The sequence below is a fragment of the Lepisma saccharinum genome, chromosome 11, assembly GCF_977018435.1.
Source record: "Lepisma saccharinum chromosome 11, izLepSacc3.1, whole genome shotgun sequence".
Taxonomy (NCBI): domain Eukaryota; kingdom Metazoa; phylum Arthropoda; class Insecta; order Zygentoma; family Lepismatidae; genus Lepisma; species Lepisma saccharinum.
This window is the reverse complement of record NC_139239.1, coordinates 65,308,976-65,336,797: the sequence shown is the minus strand read 5'-3', so window position 1 is coordinate 65,336,797 and position 27,822 is coordinate 65,308,976. Positions and strand designations below refer to the sequence as shown.

General features: G+C 36.5%; 1 protein-coding gene across 12 annotated transcripts; it reads left to right on the top strand.

Moving 5' to 3' along the window:
• On the top strand, positions 1-26,404 carry sqd (RNA-binding protein squid). Of its 12 annotated transcripts, none has more exons than XM_083131282.1 (11): positions 1-299; positions 5,563-5,603; positions 6,346-6,473; positions 7,262-7,408; positions 16,309-16,440; positions 17,411-17,516; positions 21,273-21,359; positions 23,011-23,103; positions 24,873-24,929; positions 25,402-25,516; positions 25,734-26,404. In XM_083131282.1, exons 1-10 carry the CDS (start codon positions 82-84, stop codon positions 25,470-25,472), a joined length of 1,080 nt encoding a protein of 359 aa, XP_082987408.1. In that variant the 5' UTR covers positions 1-81; the 3' UTR covers positions 25,473-25,516; positions 25,734-26,404. The 12 variants fall into 12 exon arrangements, with proteins under 12 accessions (XP_082987408.1, XP_082987412.1, XP_082987407.1 ...); XM_083131281.1 differs by having other exon boundaries at positions 2-299; positions 17,411-17,528; XM_083131286.1 differs by lacking the exon at positions 21,273-21,359.
• The last annotated feature ends 1,418 nt before the right edge of the window (positions 26,405-27,822 follow it).

Below are 27,822 nucleotides of genomic sequence, written 5' to 3'. Positions count from 1 at the left end.
GAAGAAGAAAGGTAGCGTCTCTCTCTTCGCCATTTGGTGTTGTGCTGTTAAGACGTTATTGTGGTACTGTGAAAGTTAATCATGGCAGAAAATCAAGAATATGATGAAATGGCAAACGGAGAGTTTCAACAAGAAGGCGGTGAGGGTTACGAACAGCAACAAGATGACCAAGTGAATGGAGAAGGCAACGAAGGCGAAGGAGATGGTGGAGAAGGCGACGGCGATCAGGATGGCGATGCCGGTATTGATGCCCCAGCAGATAGTGGAAGCGCAGAAGCACCAGGCCGAGATGACGATAAGTAAGAATAATTTTTACCTTAATTTGCTCCTTTTTCACCACGTTTTTGTTTTGAACGTAGGATCGCGTTTATATCAAACGATATTAGCTTATTAGTAGTAGAAATTTTTTTCTTCGAAAATCTAGGTTTGGTTCAAAATGGCTGTCGACGCGCTATAGATGGAGTTTTTACATCTGTTTTAATCCTTTGATCATTGAAATTATTTATTGTCAAGGAATAGAATTAACGTTCTACGACGTATTATCTACATAGAGGAGTATGTATAGTATAAATTTACAAGGTGCGTAAAAAATTTTATCCATCGGAAAATAGAACAAAGGATTCACAAATTTTGCCACGAGGCAGACATTTTGCATTTCAGTTAACCTCGTCTATTGTATTAGATTTTCCAAACAGAAGTCTAAATATTTTTAAGTGTAAGTGAAAATATTCGTAGGTTTTGTTTAAATCTATTGATAGCTAACAAGCCTTAACCTTTTTTTTGTTCGTAAATTATTTTCGGGTTATGACGTGGCGGGACCTAATTATATTGATGATTGCAGAATTTCACGCTTGAATCAGTTTCTGTGTATAAACAATGTTATGAGTTGTAGGATAGATGAGGCACGTATTGAATTTGTTTGATTGTGATGTGAAGTTAGGCATGATTGCTTTCAATATTTGCCTTAAGTGCAAATTGCAAATTTAAAAAAATTATTGTTCCAGCTGATCTTTTTTCAAATGTTCTATACTTTTACCTCTTAAGCATTTGTTGATAAAGACTCAAGAAAAATAATTTTCCATCCTGAAACTTTCAGTAGGAGATAATTTGCTTTTTTACTTATTTTTTTTCGCCCGCTCATCGTAAATTGAAAGCATCCCAGCCACGTTACTAAAGTGAGGGTCATCATTTTCACGAGCCAAAAATGTTTCATTTTATGTGGTAGCATTTTGCACCCTCTTCTGCTACTCGAGGTAATTGTATGTATAGGGAATGGGGATTGCACTTGGGTAGTTGCACAGTACAGTAAAGTGGTTACCAATAGAGAAGATGATTGAGCGTACTCTCAATGTAATTTTTAACCGGAGTTAGGATTGGGAGGTTCAAGGTCAGGAGTTTTTCATAATTCTGAAATGTACTGTGGAAGTTTTGCGGGTGGTTGACCCACTGTACCTCTTTGAGTATTGATTTTTTCAATAGCCAGATTTTGATGGTTTACGTAATATAAAATTGTTCCCAGCGCACGATGGAAAGAGATTTCTCGCGTAAGTAAAAACCTCCCATTTCGGACAACTTTCGCCAATTTTTGTTAGTAAAAAAGTTTCTATGCACTTGTATGAAAAGAACATGTACATGTCTATAATGACTTAACCAGTACGAAACCTGACCTAAATACGTAAAGTTTTAACAGCTGTTTTGGAATGTCTGCTACATGGTAAGATAACGGACTTAATTCACAGTAACATTTCCTACTTCACAATAACACATTTCCGGGAGCTAGAACAACTGTGAAGATTCATAAACTAAAAATATTTAACCGGGGGGGGGGGGGGGGGTCTGATCAGCAAGACCAGGTTGTGCCATCCGAAGTCCCGATTTAATTTGTTTTGCCATCCGAAGTCCCGATTAATTTGTTTTGCCCCCTTATGCTTCACATTCCTTATTCGGTAAATGTCTTGTTATATCGGAGACACTTTTCTTCAAATTTACAGGAGAAACTGCTTACGGAAATGAGTTTCTCGTGGAGGTATTGTCACTATGGAATGCTGCAGGATCATTCCACGTCAAATCATCCAGGCCATGTCACCCACCATCTCCGATTTTGATGAAATTCGGTAGACTTAAAGAACTTTTCATGCTGATTAGAAAAATTAAAACTTTTTTGAGATTGGTCAAGGCGTTCAGAAAGTACGAGTTTTTAAAAATCTCCCTGTATGCCACATGGACACTTTGAATGACACGCATTAGGTTATAAATTATAGTATCTTCTCTTGGGTTTGCCGTAGAAACTTCAGTTTTATTTCATTTGCTCAGGATAGTGTAAGCTTTCATTTAAGTAAGGTTTCTGATCAGTGTATCAATGATCATGTATTTTATGTATAGTCATTTTTTTAGAAAAATAAATGACTAAATTCAAGAGCGAATTTCGTGCAATGCCCCCCCCTTCAATTTCACCCAAATTTTATATACAGGTACTAATGCTTGACGGAAAAATTGGGATGGGCAGTTCAGAGACAGGGTGATAAAAAAATAATTTGCATTAAAAGTTAATCTTATTAAAAATACTTATGTATTTAGCCTATAAATTTTGGATAGGGAAAATGATTCCCTTTGCCCCCACCAGGTTACGCCTATGCTTACCTTCACACACAGTGAACAGAAATTGTGAATATTATACCTCAAAACATATTGTACCTCAGACTGAAAATATGAGTTAGAAATGTGTGTCCGATATAAGACATTTACCCTTTATTCTACCTCCTGCAAGTTGCAGTTGGAAGGTAGTGTTGAAAGACTGGCAATCAAACCCAGTGATCATAGTTTACTTTGACTTAATAGTTCTGCTTCTAGCAGCGTGAGCACCATAGGACTCTCGTGACTGGTTTCTTCAAGCGAGACCCACTTTACCATGGGATTAGAACACAACCCTGTGGCATAGTACTTTGAATTGTATGTTCAGTCCTGAGCATAAAGTAGACCTAAAACAAACTTGTATTTTAAACACATTGTCCAGACAGTAAAGGGTCATACTTATGGCTTGCATTTCGCAACTTAGGTCTGTGTAATATTACTGACTTGTATACATGGTTTGGTTTTACTAACCACAAAATTTGGTAATGTCCAAAATTAATTCCTTGTTGCAGAGCAGTCCTTCAGTGAGACAAGTTTCCTTCTGTATTAATAAAGGCTATTTTCACCAGGTGGTGAGAATAGCAGACAGGTCTATTTTATTATATTCGTTGGCAGTGTTGCTGAAATTACTAAGTTATTTTACATTAATAAATTAAAAATGGGTGAGACTACTAGTCACCAGGTAGTGAGGACCGCAGAAAATTGTGGACCAGAAACTACATGATCAGGTGTTGGAAAGTATTTATCGAAGTAATTTTAATTCTAAAAACCCAACCTAATGAAAGCATTTAGGAAGGTAATCAGTCTTCGTACTTATGTCATGTAACATATTAGCCGCACCAGTCCACATTGGAACACCTTGCGGTGATTTTTCAACTCCATAATGTTTAGAAGAGACATACTTGTCTCCTCTCTTAGGCAGTTTGGGGGAAAAAATTCATATCAAAATTACACAATACCTATATAAAAAAATAATTCCTTTGTCATAAATTCCTCATTTTTTTTAACTGTCCATACATCATACTTGCACACTTACAAACTTTTCCACGGCATGTTTGAGCTAAATCACCCCAGCAATCTTTGGATCTATGCTACATCCATTTCTTGTTGATCCAGCACACATTCCTCAGCTTGCCTACTTTCAAGAATATATGTAAAGATTGCTGTTTCAAAATGATCAGAAGGGGTTTGCGTGGTGTGGATGCTAGTGGGTAACATCATAATTACCTAACTTTATGTATTAATTGTGAAAGCTCTGCTCTGCACATTTATATTCTGGATTGGCTTTCACAAAGTTTTATTAGACATTCTTGATGGCATTGCTATTCATTTTCCTAACTTTATTTTGAGATCAGCTGGAACTGTTTTTTGTTTCTTTTACACTCCCATGTTCCCGAGCAATTAGTTCGAATATACATGATGCAAATTAATTGTTCTTGGATGGGGTTAAGTTTGAATGTCACATGATCAATTTTTCATTGCATAGGCGCCTGTCAATTCAATGGTTACTACAAAAAAATGTTGCCTTACTGGAGATTTTTGTGTACTATCAATGTGTTGATTTTTAGTAATTAGCTTAGTTTTCTATAGGTATTTTTTGTTTCAGCATTGAAAGGAGATTTGCCAATGGAGTTTTGTAAATGTCTCTTCCCCTTCATTATCAAATTCTGATTTCTAACTTGAATTTTTATGAAAGACAGGTGTCATCCTTATGAAAATTTCAATGTCCTAAAAGCATGAAGTTCCAAGATGTGATGAATTAGTTTCTTTAGTGAAACTTTTATTGTGCTGTGTTTAATTGGTGGTTGTTATTTACAATTTTTTTGTAAATCTTTTTAAAGTGAGAAAAGTGTATTTTTAATTGTATTGGTCATTATTGAACTAACATTGCCTGTAATTATAAAATCTGTATCGTTACTAAGCATAAAATTGAATACCTGAGCTTTGGGGAATTACGCATCATGTATATTCTTATTGAAAATGCAACTTGCTATTGTGCCTGATTTTTACAATTGGGGTTTGTTTAATGTCCATTAATGTGCTTTTTGTGATTCTCATGTGTTCATGAGAGTGCCTCAACTGTCCTCTTGTTATAGTTGTGAATGAATTTGTAAAGCTAACAATAGAGATCTTGTCTAGTTTTGCTATTCTGTTTCAGATTCAGATGTCTTGAAGCTTAAGTTAATAATAGAAAAGAATGAAAGAACAAATTAAAGATTAAAGTTTTTGCAAGCCCTTGTAAGAAAATTCAATTTCTTTTTAATACATTTTCTAGTCTTTCATTCAGAGCAGATTTACAGATTGCTGTTTACTATTTGACTACATCCAGCAGAGGAGTATTTAATACTATTCAGCTTTAGAACTGGTTTCTAACAGGTTGCTTGTTCTGTCATTGTAAACTAACTGAACTTCTCCTCCTCCAGGTGTGACGCTCATAGGCAAGATGCAAAGATGATGACATCCAGCGGCTGACCCATGGTATTTATTCCTGGGTTCTTTCTTGTGGTGACGTCTTGAAAAAGTAATTGTTCTACACTTTGTAGAGCGTTGGTCAATTAGTGTAGTCCAGTTTTTGATGACATTTCTTGACATTGCTCTTGCCATGGTACCTCACCTGTATTCACATGAAAGTTAAAGTTTGTTCAACTTAGAGTTGAGTTGTTCATAATGATTGCTTTCCACTCTATATCCAGCATTTAAATTTACAGATTACTGTGCAAATATTTCTTGGAAGATTTTTCAGAGGCGTTTGCAAAGTTGTGGCTCAGTTTCTTGGCTGTAGTCATTGCTGAACCTGCTGTAATGAGCAAGGTATTATTCAAGATGGTAAAGTACATTACTAAAGCCATAACATTGTTAACATTCCTTGCTTTAAAAATGGTGTGGATCTTTTAATGTTTTTTATCTAATAATTAAAAATATCTTTTTCAGGAAACTCTTTGTTGGAGGACTGAGTTGGGAAACTACAGATAGTAAGTTTTTAATTTATATTAACCTTTTATCAGGATGTTAATAAGATAATTTGTTATACTGTACTTGAAGCATATCTATAGATCAGTGCTAGCAGACAGATTAGTAAATTTAATTTTTGAAAGCATTTTGAGTCTTGGGAGTTGATACAGGTGTTAAATTGTAATATTTTCAATACAGCCTTATTTCAATTTTGTACCTGGCATTCCATAAGGCTGGTGGGACAATCTGCAAATTTATATGTATAATCCCACTTCATGGGCATCAAAATACTGGGAGTGAATGATTGGTTGTATTTTTTCCTTGTATTGCATAAGTGTAAATTATCCAGTGTATTTTTAAGATGACATATGGGTTTCAGTTTTTAATATTTTATAGCTTAGTATGGTGATGGAGTGAAATGCCAAGTTGGAGTAGCTGCTTAGGTATTAATTTCAATTGAAAGATATCAGGTGGGGAAATCTTTGCAAAATTATCAGGTCACAATCCCTTATTTCAAAACCAGAAGTAGGCCTTAAGAAACACTTTCTTTGCCTAAAGAAATTTGTAAATTTTATAAAGTATAAAAACAATGACAGAGGGAATGGAATAAACTCACTTAATTTCTTAACATTGATTGTTTGTCTTGGAAGTGTAAAATAATTGCATACTTTGAAAAGTGACCTGTAGATGGTATATGGATTGTTAGTAAAGCAAGCAGCTGGTAAGGTAAGAAAGGTATAACAATATTTTTAAATTTTTCAGAGGAACTGAGGGAGCACTTCAGCAAATATGGAGATATAGAGAGTATAAATGTCAAAACAGATCCAAACACAGGCAGATCTCGTGGTTTTGCTTTCATAGTATTTTCAGCTGCAGAAGCAATAGACAAGGTGAGTTTTGGGTGTTTTGAGTCTGTAGTGTGCTTAACAAAGAAGTTTCCAAAGTGAACCTTAGTGTAGCTTGCTTGTATTTTGTAATGAATATTTGAAATTGTGATGGTTGTGACCCTTCAAATCTAGTATGTAATGTAGTATTGAAGTAGTCTGGATAAAGTTTTCAGTATTTTAATGCAATAAAATTACATAGTGATTTGGGAACTACTTTTTTTTTGTTTCAAAATAAGTTTTGGTTCCTCCTATGGTGGCTTATTATATAAATTAGAGAAGAGATTGTTTACACACAACTAATCGAAACAAGATTGGGGGGGGGGGGTTAATTAAAAGGGTTGTAAAGTTCTAGGCAGACTGATTTCATACTTTCGAGCATGATTATATTTCAAACTACATTGCCTTCAAGTTCTGCAGTCAAGCATGCATCCTTATCTTGACCAGATAGGAAAGTACTAAAATAAGATTTCTGAAACTTTAGGAATGGTTAATGTAGTCAAGTACTTATACATTAACTTAACAACCATATATATCTATCTAGTAGTTTTATTTGCACAAATTTCAATAGGTCTACAAAACAGTGAATTAACATGTAATGCCAGGAGTAAGTTCGTAGTTTTGCATACATCTTGTCATTACTTGTCTTGTTTTTCAATGATGTTATCCCAGTCCTGCTTCTGAATGCAGTTGAAGATAATTATACCAGATCTAAACTGAGAAATTGTTTTCACGCTATAGTAGATGTGAATATTTTTGCATTCTGGATGGTAATTATGCTTTTTCTTCCTCAGGTGTTGTCTGCTGGTGACCACATTATCAACAACAAAAAGGTGGATCCAAAGAAGGCTAAAGCCAGGCACGGGAAGATATTTGTTGGTGGATTAGTTCCAGAATTGTCAGATGATGACATAAAGACTTTCTTTTCACAATATGGCACCGTAAGTAGTTCTGCTTTAGTCTACATTGTAGCTGAAGAAGTTTAAAATTTAAAATTAAATTTGTTTTTCCACATAGGTGTTTGTGTGGACATGCCAGAAGAATGTGCCGTCAAATGAACTCTTGAGTACTAACCAACTGCAATATTTGGCTGTGGATATCTTCACTTGGTCTTGAATGGACCCAAACAACTAATTGTTTTTTTGGGGGGGGGGGGGGGGGCTAGGTTTAAACGAACTCTACTCCAAATTCAAAGCTTTTATTTTTAAAAAAAATCCTTCAAGAGGAGTGAAAGGGAATCAAATTTTTACTGAAATTTGTAGTGTCCCCACCCTATGGCCACCATGATGTTCCTACACCCACCATTATGGGGCGGATATATAACAATGTATAAGCAGTTGCACTTATGCCCTGTCGATGCTAGATCAATTTTGCAGGGAACTCATGATAAAAAGTGCATGTAATTCCATCCACAATTTTGGTAGAAAATCTTAAATTTAAAACAAATTGTATCGAAACTGAATTTTTTGATATTTGGGAAAATTGTAGGTTTCCTGCTGGACCTCTTGAGTGTGTAACTTGATGGCAGGGCCGGTGCTAGTGGTGCTGAATGGTGGCGGTACGTGCCTCTCCTTTTGAATGTCTGGCCCCCTCATCATTGCACAGAAACTGAAAATTGGAAATCCATATATTCCTAAGCTAAACTTCAAACTATAAAATGAGACCTGTAATGCTATTGCATGTATGTACTGGTTGCCCGCATCTGGTTTTCTGTATAAAGTGGTTTTGAATTTAAGTGCACGGCTGATGCCCAAGAAGTTGATTTTACCATGTCTGTCTTGTTCTACGGTGAAGTTGAGACGGATCCTATTTAGCTTGTTCACTAGAAGGTGGAGTTCTGTCTTTTTGTATGACTATTGTCGTCCGCGTACATTTCCATATCGGATGTATTAGTTCTGGAGTGTGGGATATCTTTTTTTTTCAGCCAGATGCATGACTATGTTGGCTAAAGGAGCTGATGGCGGAATGCCCATCGCAAGGACCTCTCATTGATTTGTAGAATTTATCCTCAAACTGAAAGTAGCCTGGTTATCTCTTGTACATCTACAGCAGGGATTCTTGTTTGTCAGCCATCTTTGAACTGAACGCAGCGCTAGGTCAATGGGGATTGAACTGTACATATGTACTATGTCAATGCTGGCTAATTTTGCACTGTCAGCTTGCACTATTGAAGTCACCAGAAGTCAGCACTGTTGCAAAACACACGTTAGTTTGTGGTTGAATTGAGATTTTGTTTTTTAGCCAGTTTGTTAGGTGGACTGTGGGTTAATTGAAGCCAGCTATTATAAGGTGCATGGGGATTCCAGGTTTGCAAGTTTTGGGAATGCCATAAGCAATGGCAGGTGAAGGGTGGGGGTTGAAAAGGAATTGCTTTATGGTCAAATTGTTTTCTTCCTAATTACATGTAAAATAATATCAGCAAAAATCATTGGAGTAATACCCCACTTGTTTTAAATTGCTTAATTTTAGTAGGAACCACCTACTCATAAGTGCATAATTTGGGTGTGCATTAATGATTGAATTAAATCTTGATTTTTGAAAAGGCAATAAATTGAAAAATAAAGAAATGAAATAAAATTATTCATGTTAAGGGGAATAAACAACTCTGTTGATACTTGATAATATAAGATGTAAGAGTTACTAAAGTTATATCCGCGAAACTTGCTTGTCAATGTTCGTAGTTTTGGTGGCCTTTGACACCATCCACTTGGGAACTCTTATGCTTTACTGTTAGGGTGACTTCCGCTAGGGGTGCTGGTGTAGCCATTTCGTGCTGCACGTGATGTGTGGGAGCCAAACATGAGCCTGGCCGCTGTCTATATTCAGCTCGTGTGGGAAGTGCATAATTGCATGCATCTCTTTGATTTTGGTGTAGATTAGGGTGTGATGTGTGCCTAACAAACTGTTGGATCCTGTGTTTATTGAACTTGAAGGTGCCTTGCTAGTCCGGTAGTGGGTTGGGATTTTTTTTGCATCTGCTAAGTGCTGTTGTATACGCTCGTTTACAATCTGATGGATCTGCCAATGTAGCGAGTTGCACTCACATTGGGCATCATATACACCTGGGTTGTTTAGTGGGGAAAGGAATGATCTCTTTGGTACTTGGGCAGGGCACTGCCTATTTTGTTCATTGGTTTATGGGAGTCACAATCAGTGGTGGTTATGTACTGATGAGGTGAAGCTCATATGTAGGAAAATGTAATGTGTAGACACTAAATTTTTTGCTTTAAAACATTATTTTTCATAGGCAAAAGTATCAAATTTTATGTAGAATACTAATTCAACTAAATAGTGGAACCTATATTTTAAGGTTTTCAAGGGACCAAACTCTAATAACTTAATATGTGGGAACATGTAAAATTGAGGAAATTTTCATGTTTTTTATGTTGGGACCATCAAGATGGAATGTATAATGCAGGCAAATGTAAAACTGGGAATGCGTAATTGGGGTTCCACTGTAGTGTTCAAAACACAGTGAAGGCACATAGTTGTTTTGATCGCTCTTTAGACTGTGGGTCTAGTTCAGATTTGCCTCTGTGCATAAATTGTCTTCAAACAAACGTCAATAATAAATTTAGGATATCAAACTTTGCATAACATGTGAATTTAACCTTTGAATGACAAGGCTGTCATATGTGACCCCCGCAATTTTTTTTTTTTTTTGCATTCATGCACACTAAAACCCATTTAGGTTCCTCAGAAGTGGTATACAGTCTACTCTCAATACGACCTTTCACAGTTCCTGGGAAAAGGGTTGTTAAACTTATCTTAAGTGGCTGAAAAATTGTCATCGCTGCCCCCCTCACTTGCTGAGAGGAAAAGCAAGAGAAGTCACTCAGCCAACGGAAAACGTTTTTGGCAAATATGAAGACATCTGCACAGTTAGGAAAAACATATGAAGTTGGAAACTCAAGGAGACCTGCTGAAATCTAGGTCAGAGCTGGACAAATCATCCAGACTTCCAGGCACCATGTATCTGTGTTTTCGAACATTCCTGTGAACTTATCCCGGTAACAGATATTTTGTGTTTCACATAGTTTGTACTTACCAATTGTGTATTGCAGAACATAGTTTTAAGGTGCCATTATGCTTTTTACATGAAAACAACTCAATTTCTGTTAGTCATTTTTATGATTCCTTTCTTCGCTTCCTTAACACAATATGGCGGCCACATCTTGACTCACGCTTTGGTTATGCAGTGTTTCCAACCCTCTTCACTGAACAATACCTACTATTGCGTTCGTCACCGGTGGAAATTGTACATTATGCACGGATAGCCCCATGAACCATTTCCGATAAGCTTAGCTTAGCTTAGGTTTGGTTCGCTTAGGTAAACATAGTGAAAAAAAAAGGGTGTTGGAAACACTGACAGGGGCTTATGTCATCAAACATATGCAGCATGCAGTTCACGTAGCGAAAGCAATGGCAAATGAGCGTTTGAGTTATTTCTCTTGAAAAATACATGATTTCCCAGTCAAATAGATTCCACCATGAAAGAAATGTTTCCGATATACGGAAATGTTACGATGAAAGAGCTTGACCTGCCATATACATAGACAAAGACTGAAAGTCCAGCACAGTAATCTCTGGCGTCTCACCCTCGCAAATCCAGTTTCATCAGCTCTTAAAGGACAAGAAAACAAAGGTCGATTCAAAATAACATCCAAGCACATTCTATCTTCTCTCCCAAGTGCAAGCAAAAATAGAGCGGCAAAACAAGCCCATCAAGTTTGGTAGTGGCAGTCTGGTGCAGGGTAACATTGGCATGCTGGGGGAGGGGAAGGTAGAGGTCAAGAGCTATTGGATATCACTCAAGCTTGGTGTGGTGTCTATTGTTAGATGAGTGCAAAAAACTTATTTTTCGGCAGATTTCCTTCCAAATTTTTCACGGTTCCCGGTAAAAGGGTAGTTATATCCGGGGTTGTAGAATTGAGTTGACTGAATTTTCCAGAGGCGTGGGATGCATGTAACCGATGTAACAACAAAATATAAAGAATTGAAGAACCTGTCTTAAAATATTATTACATACATGAACTGGTAATATTGTCGTAAAGTAAATATTGCAAACGTGACATTTTTTCTGACACCGGCAAAGCGAAGAGGACTGTTCCGGTACCTTTCTGAGGCAACATGAGGAAAGGGCCCTGAGCCACCGCAAGGAAGACTTTGCGTAGCGGCAAATTCTCTTAAGGGAGGAGGAGGAGGCAGGTTATTGCCATGCGTGTTTAGCCGCCACAGTTTCCGGTGATCCTTACTGGATACAGATTGGTCTTGCCATATTAAATTGACAGAAAGGAGCTGTCACCTAATCGGGTGTATCTTACCTTTTAAGGTGTCCACTCACACTGGCGGAAAGCAAACTACCAAGTTTTATATTGTATTTACACTGAATATCAGCAATTATGAAAGTCCTCTTTGTCCTTCATCATGGGGGAGGAGAGTATTGAGGGATGGGTATGGTCAAGGAGTCTGCTGTCCTAAAAATGTCAACCTAAAATTCTATTTCACACACAATATTTCGGCTACAGGAATTTGTGATAATTGTTGAAAGGGCCGATTGAGATTGACATACGTTGTCGCAGGAATGGGATAATTTTGGATTGAAGCAATGTTTTTGAGGTAGCAGCACTTGTTTTTGGGTGAAAACATTACTTGGAAGCATAATTTTCAGATTGTTATCTTAGCATGCTCTGAAGCGTCAGGTGTCGTAGGTTTGAATCCTCAGCAAGAGATGGTTATTTCAATGTTAATAATTTTACTTACATAATTATAAAAATTAATAATTACATACACTAAGAAATAATAATTTTATTTCAATAATTCACAATGCATCCTCATTGTCACGATTATCCTATAAAGCGAAAGCCTTAAAGTGAGCAAGGAACGTAAAATATACGAAATAGTAGTGGTGTCAGAAATGAGATTTCAGTGGATTTAGCAAAACATGGGAGTGGAGCAGTTAGGAAACAGATGAAGATTACATCTACTCTACATAATTCTTGTTTGAAACGAAAAGTTTCACCATTTGGGCAAATCTGGTTTCAAAAGAACTAAGATAGGGCTAGAGTACTAGAACTGGACTTCTTGCAGGCTCCGAAGGAAATATTGGGGAAGCGAGGTGAGGGGGCAAGGAGGGTGCTTCACATGTTACAAAAGTAAACAACTGTTTGCGGGAGGGACTATGCAGTGCGATTTTTGTGAGTGGTGTCTTAGTCGGTCATTGTCAATTAACAAGCGGTGTTAATTACTTCCGTTTTTCTGTAAGTATCAAATTACGTATTTCTTTATTAGGCTAATGTTTATTGTGTCAACAACCAATGTTTGCTTCACTTCAGTGCTTATGCCAACATTTTTTTCCTGATTAATACACTAAAATCTAGTATTGAATTGCAGTCATACCAGAATATTATACAAACTACTTGGAAGACATGGGAGGCATGAGGTGAAAAGGTGCCAAAGTCTTAAGACTGCTTCCTTAAATGTCGTACTGATAACCGGTAACACTTTTAAAAATCTCGTGGCACGCCACTGGTATTCGTAGCCTGTACATAAGTCGACGTGGAGCTAGTCTCTTATCCCATGGTTCGCGTTCCAACTGTTACTGTAGCCATGACTATGAATACGGAAGATACGAAATGGAACTGATAGTTAAGAAGGTTAGTTCATGTGACTTGGATAGTGAAACTGAGGACTGTCTATGAGATTAACAATAAGAGGATATCACTGGTGATGCATAGGTACAAGCTGCAGATGACTCAGATGTCGATTATGGAATATGGAAGTTGAAGATATGAATTTCACTTTGGGTAGAGATTTATAAACTGTGGGGCAGACACCACAGAGTAGCAGAAATTCTGGAACTCTTAGCAGAAGCAGGAATCTAGTGACCCACCTGCCTGGGCCAAAAGGAATTGACATATTTTCCTTGAACTCTTTTGCATGAGATTTTCTTTTGAAAGCTATTCAAACTATACAAGTTTGCAAAATTTGAAATGGTTATGGGTCTTAAAAACCATACATACCATGCTGATAAGTTCCTGGCTATACCCAGAAATAATTGAGATAGTGATGTTACTACAGATTTATTCACAATTTCTGTAGCCCCTGCAAATAAGTTCTTTGATTACTCCTAAAACCAGCTCTGTGGCTTCATCACGTCACTACATGATGTCCTTTGAAATGTGGGAAGAGGTGAATAGGGTGGATGTTCAACCAATTCAAAACCCAGGGAATGGAATTTGTCCATCACAATGTTGGCCTTGTGTACTGCAAAAACAAGAGGCCTTTCGTTAATTTCCCTCTGTTTAATCTTAACCTCCATTAATTGACCCAGAAGGGTCTCTTCCTACTCACCAGTTATTGTAGAACCAACCAAAACTTCTGCAGATGGGGTGACCCCTTGTGGTGCCATTCCATGGATTGAGCCTTGGTCTCGGGATCATATATATGAAGCCAATTCTCATCCAGTCACTAATCTGGCCAAAAAATCATCTTCCAGCATGAAACAAGAACCAAAATGGCCTATGGTTCGTGATCACTTGTTCAAGCATTTCAGAACCAATTTTGCAGAAAGTTTCCTCATGTCCAGTACATCATGTATGATGAAATCGTACATGTTCCCGGGAGATGGTCATCATCTCTGCAATCTTTTTGGCTGATATTTGCTGATCCATAAGAATCATGTCATGCTCAGCATCACATGTTGCTGGACCAGTCTTGTCACTGGTGAAGGGCACCCACTGCAGACCTAATCTTCAATGCTGAAATGTCCAGTCGTGAATCAAGCTCTCCAGGGTTTTATGGTGCTGTATGAAGGACACTTACATCTCACAGTGAATGTCCTTCGTAGATTTTCCTTGGAGGAACAGAAACTTGATCACACCCTGAACCTCTGGCATTGTGAAAGTGGCTTGTGCTTCTCCCATAACTACTCCAAACCTGAAAAATAGAAAGGCTATTACGGGAGGAATATTATTTTTGCACCATAACATACTCATATTACACTTGTTGAATTTGACCTATTACACAACCTTCTTATTAAAAGGTTTACTTTTGAAATAGGACATGAAATGTAAAGTTTCTAGCAGATAGTTTGCTTAGTCCTCATGTTTTTTACACAGAATTTGTTATTTTTGTCTGAAAATAGTTTCAAAAGAAACAAATTTCGTGTTTACAGTTTACAAGTAACATTTTGCTTTCATATGTACATATATTTTGTTCACATGCTTCTGCACTTTTCTTTGAAATTGACAACATTGAGTTCCTTTTATTTGAGTCTGTATGCCTTTTTTATTTAATCTTGTAGTAAATGCAGATAGATGAGATTTTAACTCTTTCTAATATTTTGAAGTTTTTTCTATTTAACATTTTTTTATATTTTTATTATCTTTGAACAATATTGACAGTAAGAATGTAGATCAGTCATAGTTCGTTCCTTAGTCCATCAAGTTGCATGGTTTAAATTAGTTTTGAAAAATACCTTACAAAATTTTGTAAACAGTGTTCCTTTTTGATCCTTCATTATATGGAAAAGTTATGGTTTTTAGAATGTTTTGGTGCATTTCCATAGCCAATAGAAATTTTCAAAATGGCAGTGTTTGCATTTATACATGAGATTTCCAATAAGTGTTGAGTGCAATTCAAAATTTATGATTCATGTAAATAACATTGGTTTTGATAGGAGGGCAGAGTGCACCAAGGGGGCATAGTAGCACAGTAGCACCATTGTGCTGCTACAAGGGTGTGGATGGCAGAGGAATAAAATCATTGCATTCTGGATGATGTAGAATTGAATAAACAGAATAGCACATTGCTAAAGTTTGAGTGCAGTGAATAATCATTTAAGTGTAGGGTATGCAAGATGTGACCCAAACTCATGTCTGTAATATTTACTGATGGGGTATATGTGTAGTCTTCTTACCACGATTTGGACATTATAAATCTAAACCCAAGAACAGGCTTGTCAACTCATATCATCGAAGAGAAGGGTTTTAAAAATATTAACGGGAAACAGTTGAATGTCTTGGAAGCTTCGTTCATTGCAGAAGAACACTGGAATAAATTAAATGATGAAAATGGTAACAGATCCAGTATGGAATTTTCTTTTTCACAAATGGAGTAAGCCACCATCTTTAAAATTTGATGTAACAGAAAACATCAAGAGACTTTGTGAAAACAATGATGAATTGGAATTACCTGATATTTGGAATTCATAATTTTTAAAGAAATCTGAAATAAAAATAAAACAGACTGCTTTTTTCAGTTAAGTTGCTATATTACAACAATGTAACATTGACTGACAACATTATATAACAGATCCTTTTTGTTTAAAAAATTAACCATTGTTATAACTATCTTTAATCTAAATGAAAAATGTTAATCTAAATGAAAAATGTCTCATGAAAGGAGCGTGAGTTCTCCTGAAACTTCACAAAGAAAATGTTTTCTTATGCTTGTAATAACCGTAAACTACAGGAATATAATTACCGCAGGTTAACAATATTTTGTGCTGAAACATTGATGTAAAGTTTACATAATGTAATCCAGTACTTACGCATGTAATATGCAAATAGGAAATGGATTTTCCAAACCATACATGTGGATGATTCACTACAATGGAAAGTCTCATTTCATAAGCGAAAACTTGTTACCAACTCCTTTCAAATTTTCCAGGCATGGTAGGGCTTTAACTCAAATAAGTTTGTGCTGCTGTAAATAGTTGGAAGTAAATTTTTAAGTGGTCAGTTATGGGTTTTGTCCGAAAGTAAAAAAATAGGTTTACCTAATTTTTGCATGTATTTTACAATGGGTTGGTTGTTGCATAGTACCCCTTGTTTTCCAGATTGTAGAGGTGGAAATGCCATTCGATAAGCAGAAGAACCAGAGGAAAGGTTTTTGCTTCATCACATTTGATTCTGAGCAAGTTGTACAGGAACTATTGAAAACGCCTAAACAGTCAATAAATGGCAAGGAGGTTAGTATAGTCTTTTTAACTTTACTCTTGATATTTCTACTGCAATTTGTACTGTCCTGTTAAATAATTCCAAAACTTCCATTCAGGAGCTACTTTTTATATTAGACTAGACTGGAATTTGTTTATGAACCTGATACCTGATTTCTATTAAACATGCATGCTGACCCAGCCAGAGGAAGGAAACTGCAAAGGATGATTTATTTATATTTGATGCATGATGGTGCAAGTGTTTGCATTCGTATGTCACGTTCACATTTGCCTTGCACTTAAATTTCATGCCATGTAAAACAAGTGCAAACTTGAGTACTTAAACCTGGGTCTCATTGTATTCATAGAAACTTCTGGATGTGATAATCTTGTTAACTTTAAACTGTGAAGAGTGCGACTGCCATTGCTGTACAGATTGAGCCACTGGTTTATCAGGGGTTCACTGCATTTATTTTATGGTTTCAACTGGAATAATCTGAACAGAGGTGTAATATATAACAACTGTTGCGCTAATGCTCGCACAGATGGGATTGTTAGTACCAAACTGAGCAAACACCTGTTGATAGCAAGAAAGTATTTACTTACAAGCATTTCTCTTCCAAACAAAGGATTTTTATGATTGAATGTTTATACAGTAGAGCTTCAATTAAAAAAGAAACTGAGGCAAGAAGTATAATAGTCATTTGTGTAGTATTTTGCTTGATTTGGACCAGGCAGGAAGTTGTGACTGGTATTATCTTTTAAATTTAAAAAGGTTTGTGCATAACCTTCGTTACCTACAGCAATGCTTGCGGCAGTGGAACCTAGATTTTATATTTTTCTTGGAAGCCAAATTGAACAATTTTAAATTCAGATAATTACATGGTCTATTGGAACTGAGGAATGTGAGTAATGAAGGGCAAATATGAAATAAGGTTCCACTGTAATATAACACACAATGGTCAATATATTTGTGGGATTACAAGTATTTATTTTTTGTCAGGTTGATGTGAAGAAGGCAACTCCTAAACCTGATGCACTGGTTAGAGGTGGGAGAGGTGGTGTGCGAGGAGCACGAGGAAGGGGCCGAGGAGGAAGAGGACGAGGAGGTGAGACAAATGGTACATATGCATGGTTCTCCCAGATTGAGGGGTTTCCTGATACTTTGTTTAATTTGTAGTAAGTACTGGCTGGAATCAAGAGTATGGGTGCATAGGCTAGGAGCACTTGTACAAGGATTTAAGATTTATAGTTCATTAATATTTGTCTAGTTGCAGAGTATGGTACATAAAGGTGGGATATCCATGCATATTGGCAGATATTCGTAACTTGCTTGTGTTGTCTGGTCGTAAAGCTTACTTCTTTTCCTCTACCTGGTGTTCTCTACTAGTTCTATTTCAGGTATGGTAAGTGGGAATTTCACATCAAAAATCTTCACTTCATGCTTCTCTGTAGTCATATTCCCAGAGATGTTTACCAGTAATAAGTTGATAGTTTCTGTAGGTCATTTTCTTGTTTGGCTTTTGGATGTTGATTCGGTATTTTTACCAGTTTTATTGTTCCACAATGGGGTAACCTTGAATTGTATTGGATTGCCATTTTAGATATCAATATTCTCAGCAGGGAGGTATGTTGCGGCTAACTAGGATTGTACGTTGCTAAATGTTGAATTTTTAATTAAATTCTTCAATCTGGTCTCAGACTAGATTGTGCAAGGATTCTTGGAGAGAACGTGTCATTGTTGTTTACAGAATTCCTTCCAATAACTTGTACTTTATCATATCTTGGCAGGGTTAAACTACCTGTAACATTGTTCTCCTTGTTTAATACCTTACATGGGTTGCTGCAGTGGAAGGGTAGAGAGTTCCCATGTAGCCCAACAATCTACACTTTGTCTTTGGTGTGAACAGTTTCAGGGTCAATTCCTAGTCGAGGTAAAATTTGGTGTTCAAATCAGCATTTTGTTATCCACCCAGCTAAAAGTGCATATTTTCAAGAATGATCCAAGCATGTGTGAACGATCTTGCATGATCTGAGCTTTGTGTGGGTAAATCACATTTGGTTAGTGTTCTGCAAGGTCAGTTTGAGAGTGGAATGTGTTGCCTCTAGGTGAGCCAAATTTTCCACAAATATGCACATTCACCTCCCAAAAAACCTGCAGTAGTCTTATGGCATTACTGTAATGCTCTTGTGTAGAGTAATACTTCCAGGAAGTCTAAATATTTCTTGACCCAGCATCGTAATGAAAGTTTTATAGCTACCTGAGAAAAAGGCTAGCATGGAAAAAGCCACCACACATGAATTGGCCAATGACTGGCCTCCCTTTTTATCATTTTCTGTAAGTAGAAAAAAACAACCCCAGCTGAGTCAATACACCATGTACCAGATACTGTGACAGGCATAATTTCACAACAGTTTTCAATTGTCCCCAATTGCAGTTTTCTGTGAATGCATTTGTTTATTTATATTTGCGAAATAAACTTGTTGCCTATTGGTAATGTTGAGTTGGGTCCTGTCAGTAGTACAATGCAGATGGACATGAATGGACTGCTTGCAGATTGTCCACACAGTGTGACTGATTTCGTGATTCCTCCCTTGTGACAGGGTTGTCTCTTATTGTCTCAGACTGGTTACATGTGTGGTCAAAATAATACGTTTATTACTATAAGTCCTGTAGATTGACAAATTGCCGTTGTCATGTCAGTTGAAATTTTTATCCTCCTATTTCCCAGAAGATGCAGAGGGTTGTGGAGTTTGACATATCAATACAGAATTGACAGTTGAACAGTGCAGAATTAATATTTGTTGTATGTTTGCACAAAGTAAATTAATAAAGTTGTAGTTGGCTTTCTTTGAAAGGCTTCACTTGGAGAACGAAAATTTACCCCAATAATTGCTTGAAATAGGTGCTTCTGCATGGAAGCTGTTGTGTATAATGCAAACTTGCCCTGAGGCTGTAAATGGTACTTCACCATAGATATGATTTTGTTGAAATCTTCACTACCATGTAACAGATCTGTGGGAATGATGCTGTTGTGCATGGAGAATCTTTTACAAGCCTCTTTTTCAAATAGTGTCTTTTGTATTATCTTCCTTTCTGTAAGTGTCTCAATTGACAAGAATGGACTGATGCAAGTGCTGAAATGAGCAATCTTTGGAGAAGTACAGTACTGAGTGGCTTATGTGTACAGCATGCCAAATTTTTCAATGGTTGGTTGTAGAATCTGTTTCTAGGGAATCTACCTTGGTGAATATAACCAAGACTGTATAGAGGTAAGGTTTATTAACTAGTGAAGCAAAAATTCCACCAGGTGCCTTTTTAATCAAGGGTCTTGTTAGTGGGTCGAGATCTCACTTTGTTGTGGAAAGCCTTAATTGGGTGAATTTGATTCCGCATTGTAAAACTCAATGGGTTAGTGCATTCTAAATGTCTGGCAGATATATAATTTCCAAATGCTACATAGACAGATAGAAACAATACCTGGTTAATGTGTCTCCCCTCTGCATTTTAAAACATTTTGCCATCACACTACCAACAACTAGATTGTGTGCACGAAGAAGTTTGTATTCTGTGATGGAAAGAAGTTGCCAGCCACATGCAGAACCAATTGTCAGGATTTTTTTTTGGCAAAGAAGTAATCCAGATGGAAGATATTGTATCCAATGGAAGATAAGTTTGGGAAATATGAAGGGTGCAGCAAGGGTCTGCAGTCTTTTTTTATTAGGTATAACCAGGTATTATGCATTGAGAGGATAGTCTGTTGACCACTTCTGAATCTCATCCCAATGAAAATTTGATAATTCCCAACAGTAGACTACAACACAATTTCAGCATCTTTTGTGTGGGAGAGTTGTTTTATTGACACCACCCTAGTCATTGATCACTACGCATTTTTGATAATGGCACATGCCATACCAATTTTAACTTTTAGTAGTTTCCTCAGACTAAGAACTACACACTTGTCCCCTTGCACTTGTACACAGGTGGTGGAGTGCCAAGCATTTGTGGTAAGCTGTCCCAGAACAAAATTCTGCATAGCACTCGTGTGCCATTACCTGCTACAAGATACATAGGAGGTTGCCAGTGTGCATTTCCACTACATGCAATCGGAACTTTGACTTGCCACCAACCCACTACATTCTCCTTATCAGTAGTTAAAATGTGTTTGATGCTATGCCTTATATATTGAAACTAGACCCACAATGTGTAAGCTGTATGGGCTTTTGTTCTGCCAGCATTACCCAGTTTGAAGCATAGTTGCTTTGGGGTTATTTTGCCTTAGGAATCTGCCTTAATGCACGAATAGTGCATGTTTTGCTTGCTTTCTTCTCTTGCCTTGAAATTTCGGAGGGATCATGGGTACTTTGTTTGCAGTCTGCATTGACATGTTTTTCTTTAGGATTGGTGCCATCCATTGGTTCTTGTATTCTAAAAAATTGGAATTGTAGGTATTCCATTTCTTCATAAGTTGCTGAGATCTTTTCTAATCTGGTAGGAGGAATACAGCATTTTGAACAGCTACATTACATACATGGGAGGGTATAGTATTGGAATGCAATTTTAACTGGTTGGGTTGTCCTGTTGAACATCTTTTGGTTAGGATGTTGGTCATTTTCATGAATGGTGACCCAGAAAGACTTCGAATAGTGCTAATTGTTGACTTGAAACCCTTAAAATAATCCCATTGCCTTAAAGACATAAGTGCACACGTGAATGGCAACATAACTAAAGCTTAACCAAAAGTATTAAGGGGGTTCGATATTGCTCTGCTATGGCCTGTAGGTTTTCTAGTATTTAAGTACCATGTCTTGCTGTTGGCAATTTAGGATTCTAGCTTATATTTAAAATTTGCATTCTTTCGTAGGTTGGGGCAGCCAAGGATGGGGTAATCAAGGATACGGCAACTACGGTGGTTACAACCAGGGATATGGAGGAGGCTATGGCAATTACGGTTAGTAATTTGCCTTTGTGCTACTTGTTATGCTAAATACATTAATACCTTCAGTGGTTACCTTGAGCGTGAGGGGGTGGTTGTTCCTTCGAATTATAACATTGGGAATGCTGCATTAGACGCGGCAGTGATAACAGAACCTAAGGATGAAAATGCAGAATTCACATCCTTTGCCTACCCCAGAGCTAACTTTGTGAGAGCATCTGTGATAACCTCTATTCCTAAATCATGGCCTGCTGCTTGTTAACGATTACATGAACCTGAAATTAAAAATGTCTGCATATATCTGTTCCTCACCCTAGTTTCAAAAGGGCCAGAATGTTGACTAGCTGTTTTTCTGATATGAATTTCCTGTGGATTCTCCTTCATGGTGGCTTGACGTGTCCTGAAACAGAGCACCCTACTTGCATTCTGTGAATATCATCTTGTTAATGCATTACCCAAGTTTCGGAATTATTTCCTTTTCTGTCCTATGATATGCAGTGTCCTGTGATATTGTCATTGTAGCATGAGTATAGTCAGAATTGTGCAGGCTTTTGCTGCAGGCTGTAAGGCATGTGTAATTTGAAACCGCATGCTACTGGCAACATTTGGGAAGAAACAATAGTCAGTTGGGCTGTAGCTTTTTGTGCCTGTAGTTTTGTAAGTAGCATGTACCATAGTTTTGAACTATAATTTGCACTGCTATTTCGGTATGGTATTGAACCTTGGCTGGCTTTCTTATCCAGTCCAAATATGTGTAGCCTTAGGAATATCTTAAATCCTTGGTTCTGTAGTCATGTTGGTGATAGTACACTGCTTATTCTTGGATCTAAATGTGGTGCTTCTATTTCAGTGCTGTATGCATGTCAAAATATTGCTTTAAATATCTCCAAAAGTTCTCTGTGGAGTATGTATGTTTTGGGTAGTTATGTTGCACATGCTTATCAAAATACTTAATGTGAATTCCTTTATTGAAAATGTTTGGTTTCCAAGAAAAGTCTGTGCTATTCTACTAATCATTGCAGTAAGAAAAGTGATTCCCAGACTAGATCCAGTCCAATTGTAAAATAGGTCTAGTCTATATCAGCCGCTGCATAGAATTAACGTAAGAAAATTTCTGTAAGTAAACGTGAATGTGTGGTATTGGGAATAATAAGATAATTGATGACAGCTGTAACATGGAAAGCAGTGTTCAATTGTTCTTTTTATGTCCCATCTACTTCTGGGTTGTAGGGATCTGCATGAAATTTGACTACTTCGACTGGTAACATGGTCCTGTTTTAGATGTTAGAGGTAAAATGTGTTGAGTAGGTTATGGTACATGCACCCTCTTTTTATAGGAAGTCCTCAATGCTGGAGAACCATGTGGTGTTACATTTGAAGAATCTCCTTTTATCAATGATTTTTGTTTCAGACTTCTTCAAAACTATGTAGAAAATTACAGGAACACATTTTTCTGGTGCCAATAAAACTTAAAAATTCCTTAGCCTTCAACCTTGAATTTCAGGAGAACATATTATCAAAGTTCGAAGTGTTTGCCCATATTTGTAAAATTTTAAATGTTCTTTTTATGGTAGTTTGTCTATATTTATGCTATCTTTAGTAAAGCTAAGTGCAATGCACAAAGTACTTGTCTTGTTCCGGCACTAAAATTTGTTAAATCTTCCAGGTTATGGAGGCTATGATTACTATGGAACTGGATATGGTAACTACGGTGGATATGGTGGCTATGATTACACTGGATACAACTATGGGAATTACGGTACAGTAACTCTCTTTATTCATCAGTGTTTGTAGTTTGTGCATGACACTAGTTTGTGTGTTGCATTTCTGTGATCACTGCATGATAGTAGTGTGCAAAACATCAGATATAACAGGCTTATTCCTGAAGAGAAAATGGGAGTTTTCCTAATATCATTGATAGATGCTTCATTGCACAAAATTTTAATATCGATTTCAATTGGATGTGATGTACTCTATTGTCATAAAAGATTTTGGAACACTAAATGTGTATATATTTACAGTGCAATGTCTTGTCATTATTTGTAAGGTCAGTGCATGCCTTGTTTGGGAGTAATTGCATATTTAGTTGAACGTAGAAAGGGCTTGCTTAGAATTAAATGGTGTAGATGAGTGGAAATTTTATAATTGTGCCAAAAATTTTGATGGCTTCTCTCAAGGGGTTTTGTCGCTTTTCCGTATGCATAAAATTGAATATATTTGCTGATGTGGAGAAAGGTAGTTCAAAATTGAAAGTTAAATGTATTCAAAGCAGAATGTAATTGAAATTGCATGACATTGATAAAATTTTCACATTTGCTTTTTTTTTTTTTTTAAAAAAAAAGGAAGTATTGAATTTGCCTTTTCCCATATCACCACAAATGTTCTAAAATGTGGATTTTAAATTGTGATTCAAGTTATATAGAAATTACTTTTGTATGTAACTTGTAAAATCCTAGCTTCATTGAAATATTGTGAAATAATATGGTCATTGTAATTGCAATGTCTCATTATTTGCATTAAACTATTACATTTAATGAATGGTAGGGAAAGTCTGTATGGGGTGGGTCACTAGGTTAATGTGTTGAGGGAGACATGTTGAATTTCCGTAGAGGGTGTCTTAAGTTCTAGCACATGGGAACTACTGCCACAAGGATTACTGTTTTTTCCAATTTTTAATCAATTAGCAACATGCATGAATTGTTCGTGAATTTTATTTTCCGGCATTGAGTCTTCAAAGGTATCGATACAGCAAAAGTCTGCATTTTGCTGAATTTTAAATTTTCTTCTCACCCCATGAAAGGAAAAAATGAGATTTCCATGGTGGGTCTTGGATGAATAAACTTTAGTCGCATGAACTGCTGGACCAATTGAATTTGTCTAGCTGCCGTGGTGATGAGAAATTCTCATGGTATTCTTCATTGCCAAATTTGTAATTTTTTGAGTTTTCGAAACACACTGCACCTTGAACAACACCAGGGACTGCGACACTAATGGTTGCTGCTGTGTAGCAAACAAATGAGTGCAATTCCCTGCTCTGAAATGTGAGCAAAAGATGTGTTGACTGACAGCAGATGGTTTCATGTATGAGTAGACAAAAATCAGACATGTAGCAGCACCATATCCTCCTCCCCCCTGCAAAACTTCTGCAACTGGATCTGAAAAGTTGGGATTTCATGTTTTTTCTTTGGCCAGTCAATGCTCTTTTAAATAAAGAGGTGTATTAGCATTGAACATAGACAGAACAGCTGCAGTTTGAACCTCGCCCTTCAATAAAGAATTGAATAATTAAAATTTGGTTGAATAATCCATTGTGGTAGCTGTTACTCTGCAAGAGCTTTGTACTCTGGAAAATCTGTTTTAGGAGAACATGTGGCAAATTTAATTTTGCTGCATGTTCTATTCCTACTATAGATTACTGACCATGTTCCCTTCAGCATATTAATGCTGTTTGTAGTGGTTCATTGTTGGAGGTGTATGGATAGGTGCTTTGCAAGATGGTGTACTGATGGGTTTTTGTTTCCACTACAGACTACGGATATGGAAATAATTATGATGGAGGATACGGACGAGGTGGCCGTGGGAAAGGTATAATATTCTTGTCATGTAACTTTGTTTTAGCTAGCCTTTTCTCTGCTTGCATTTTAAGTTTCTCTTGCAGCCTCTTACCTGTTTTTTTTCCCCTAAAAATCTGTATAGTGCATGACTATTTATACTATACCCAGCAGTAGTTGTTCTGTCTTTTTTTGTGTAGTTTGCTTTACTAAAAGTAGCTAATTTTAGTTGTGTAACCTTACTAATGACAAGACTATCTGTACTGTTAGTGCTCCTCTTGAAGGAAAAATTCTATGTTTTCGGCAAAAATTTATTTATTGAGGGGAAAGGGGGAGAATCCCCTTCAAGAGGATAATCTTTTCTTGTAGGTGTTTCAGGAATTTTTTCTTAGCTAGAGCATTCGAGGTTTAATTTTTTCATTCTAGGTTTTGTTTTAATACTCTCAAAAAATTTTTTCTCCATCAGGAGGCCAGTGTGAGCTAACATAAAAAATTTAATTTTCCAGGTAATCAGGGCTATGGTGGTGGAAAGCAGAGAGGCGGTGGTCGACAAGTTCAGAGACACCAGCCATATTAAAGTCTCACTGTACCAGATTGTGGTGTGTGTTGTGTTTTGTCTTGGTAAGTAGTTTGTGACAATTTTTGATAGTTTTTAGAAGTTCAGGTTTATTTTTACTCCCCCTTTCTCGTTCACGTGTAGTTTGTAGTAGAAATTTTTGGCTTGTTGAAGCAGTTTAGATAACAATTTTTTAATGCTTGGGTTTTTAGTTTTTTTGAATGTACAAACTGTGAGGTGGTAAAACATGCACTAATTTTGGACTCTTCTTTTATTTTACAGATTAGTCTCATGTTGCACATCGTCTCCCTTCACCCACTCATATGTGTGAAGTCATCATTCCATTCATAAACTGGTCATCATGGTAATCATTTAAAAAAACGTGATCTTCTTGAAGACTTTTGTGGGTGTTGTGCAAGATTTTGGAACAGTGTAAGCTTGGACAATGAAAGTGCAGTCTCTATAATAGTGACTTCAGTGGTAAAAGTTTAGGGGGGTTGCTCATCAGTGTTTGGTCCATTTTAAAAAGGAGCCAATACCAAAAGGGCTTGAAACAATGATTGGGCAACAGTGTTACAGAATGCTTCCATTTATCACAGTGAGTAAGTACTGTGTGATGAATGTGGATCGGAATAGTAGAAAAAAAATCGTAACATTTTAATCTGTACATTTTAATTTTTTTTAACAGTACAAAAAATGAAAAGGTGACTGGATGAAGTCCTAAATTCATATGGAAGCAAGATTGCTTCAAAAATAAAAATCATTTTGTGTAAACGCTGGTATTGTTTATTGCCACATAACCTGTTGAAAAATTGTTGGAAGGTTTTGCATTTTTCTAATTTCAAATTCTAGTAGGCATACAGCTTCAACTTTTTTTTCATAAATTATATAAAGAGGGTGTTTTGAAATTCTCAAGCAGAACCAATAAAATTTGCCTTGTATTCTTTTGTAAATGTTGGTCTACATGATTAATATCCAAAGCTCCTAATTCCTTTGTATGTGTTCCTTTGGTAGATTAATGTACTAGCTAGTGAAACCCAGCTTTCATGAAGTATTTAATTTCTGTTAAACAGGTCTAGTGGTTGATTTCACATTTATAACTCAGTTTTTGCTGTATCATTGCAAATGGTAGTGGGGTTAGATTGATAATCTGCCTCTCTTGGTAAAATTGCCAATAATTTTAAGTAAATAGTGCAATTTTTGGATTTAGCAAATTTCATGGTTTTTGACATTGGTGCAACTATATATAAATGCAGAAGTGCATAAATCTGTACCAATCAGTTGGGGATGAATGCCATGCTTGTCTACTGCCTACTGCAATCTTAGGACAAGGTACATCAAATTTGTAATTACATAATTTTTCTTCAAACTATGCTATGAATTTGCTGAAAAATTACTTCAAGCATTTTAAAGTGTGCATGTGTTAATTTTGCCTACACTTGTGGATTGTAAAATTGAGGACATGTCCATGAGAACATGCTGTCATTATACTGCATAAATGAATTTTGGTGAATATAGAATATTGGATTCCTTTGCTAGCAAGTGTTTAGTTAAATGAGTTGGATTTGCAGGAATATTGGATTCCGTTGCTAGCAAGTGTTTAGTTAAATGTGAGTTGGATTTGCTGCCTACTGCACCCAAGTTGTTTCCCATGTTTTACATTTATAATTTTTATACTTTTAAGCCCATTATGAGTGTCTGTATCATTTGTATCTGAACAGTAATATTCTGGACCAAGGTTTTAGAAGGGGAGGAATTTTGAAAACTGTTGCTTGTATGGACCAGCATGGAATAATTGTTCATCTATTTCTGGTTTTTGTTATATGATTTGGTCAAACGCAAGGATATTTCAAAGAATATTACATCTGACAATTGTATGTCTAGAAACTAGGGATAGGCCGTTATAAAAGTTTGGCGGATACCGATAAAGCACAGATATAAAATTTACTGATACAGATTAACAGATATTCTACCGATCCAATATAAAATTAGAAATGGTCCATGAAGAACCTGAAATGTTAATTGATCTCCTTAATGTGTTTCGAGGTGACTGCAGTGCAAGAGAAGTTGAATATTTAGACAATTACTTCTTAAAGTAGGGCATCGAGATTATCCATAAAATTTACAACAAAATGTCAGAATTTGGCACTAAAATATAAGATATTTATCAATATATCGGATCGGTAAAATAATTTGTAATTTTACTGATTAACCAATAAATCGATATGCCTATATCGGCCGATGCCGATAGAGTACAGATTAATCTGTCCCATCTGTTCTAGAAACAGTTTCAGGTAAACAACAGAACACTAGATCTAGTTACATATTATAAATGTTTGAATATTGGACTAAAAATTTCCCGGATGGTAGA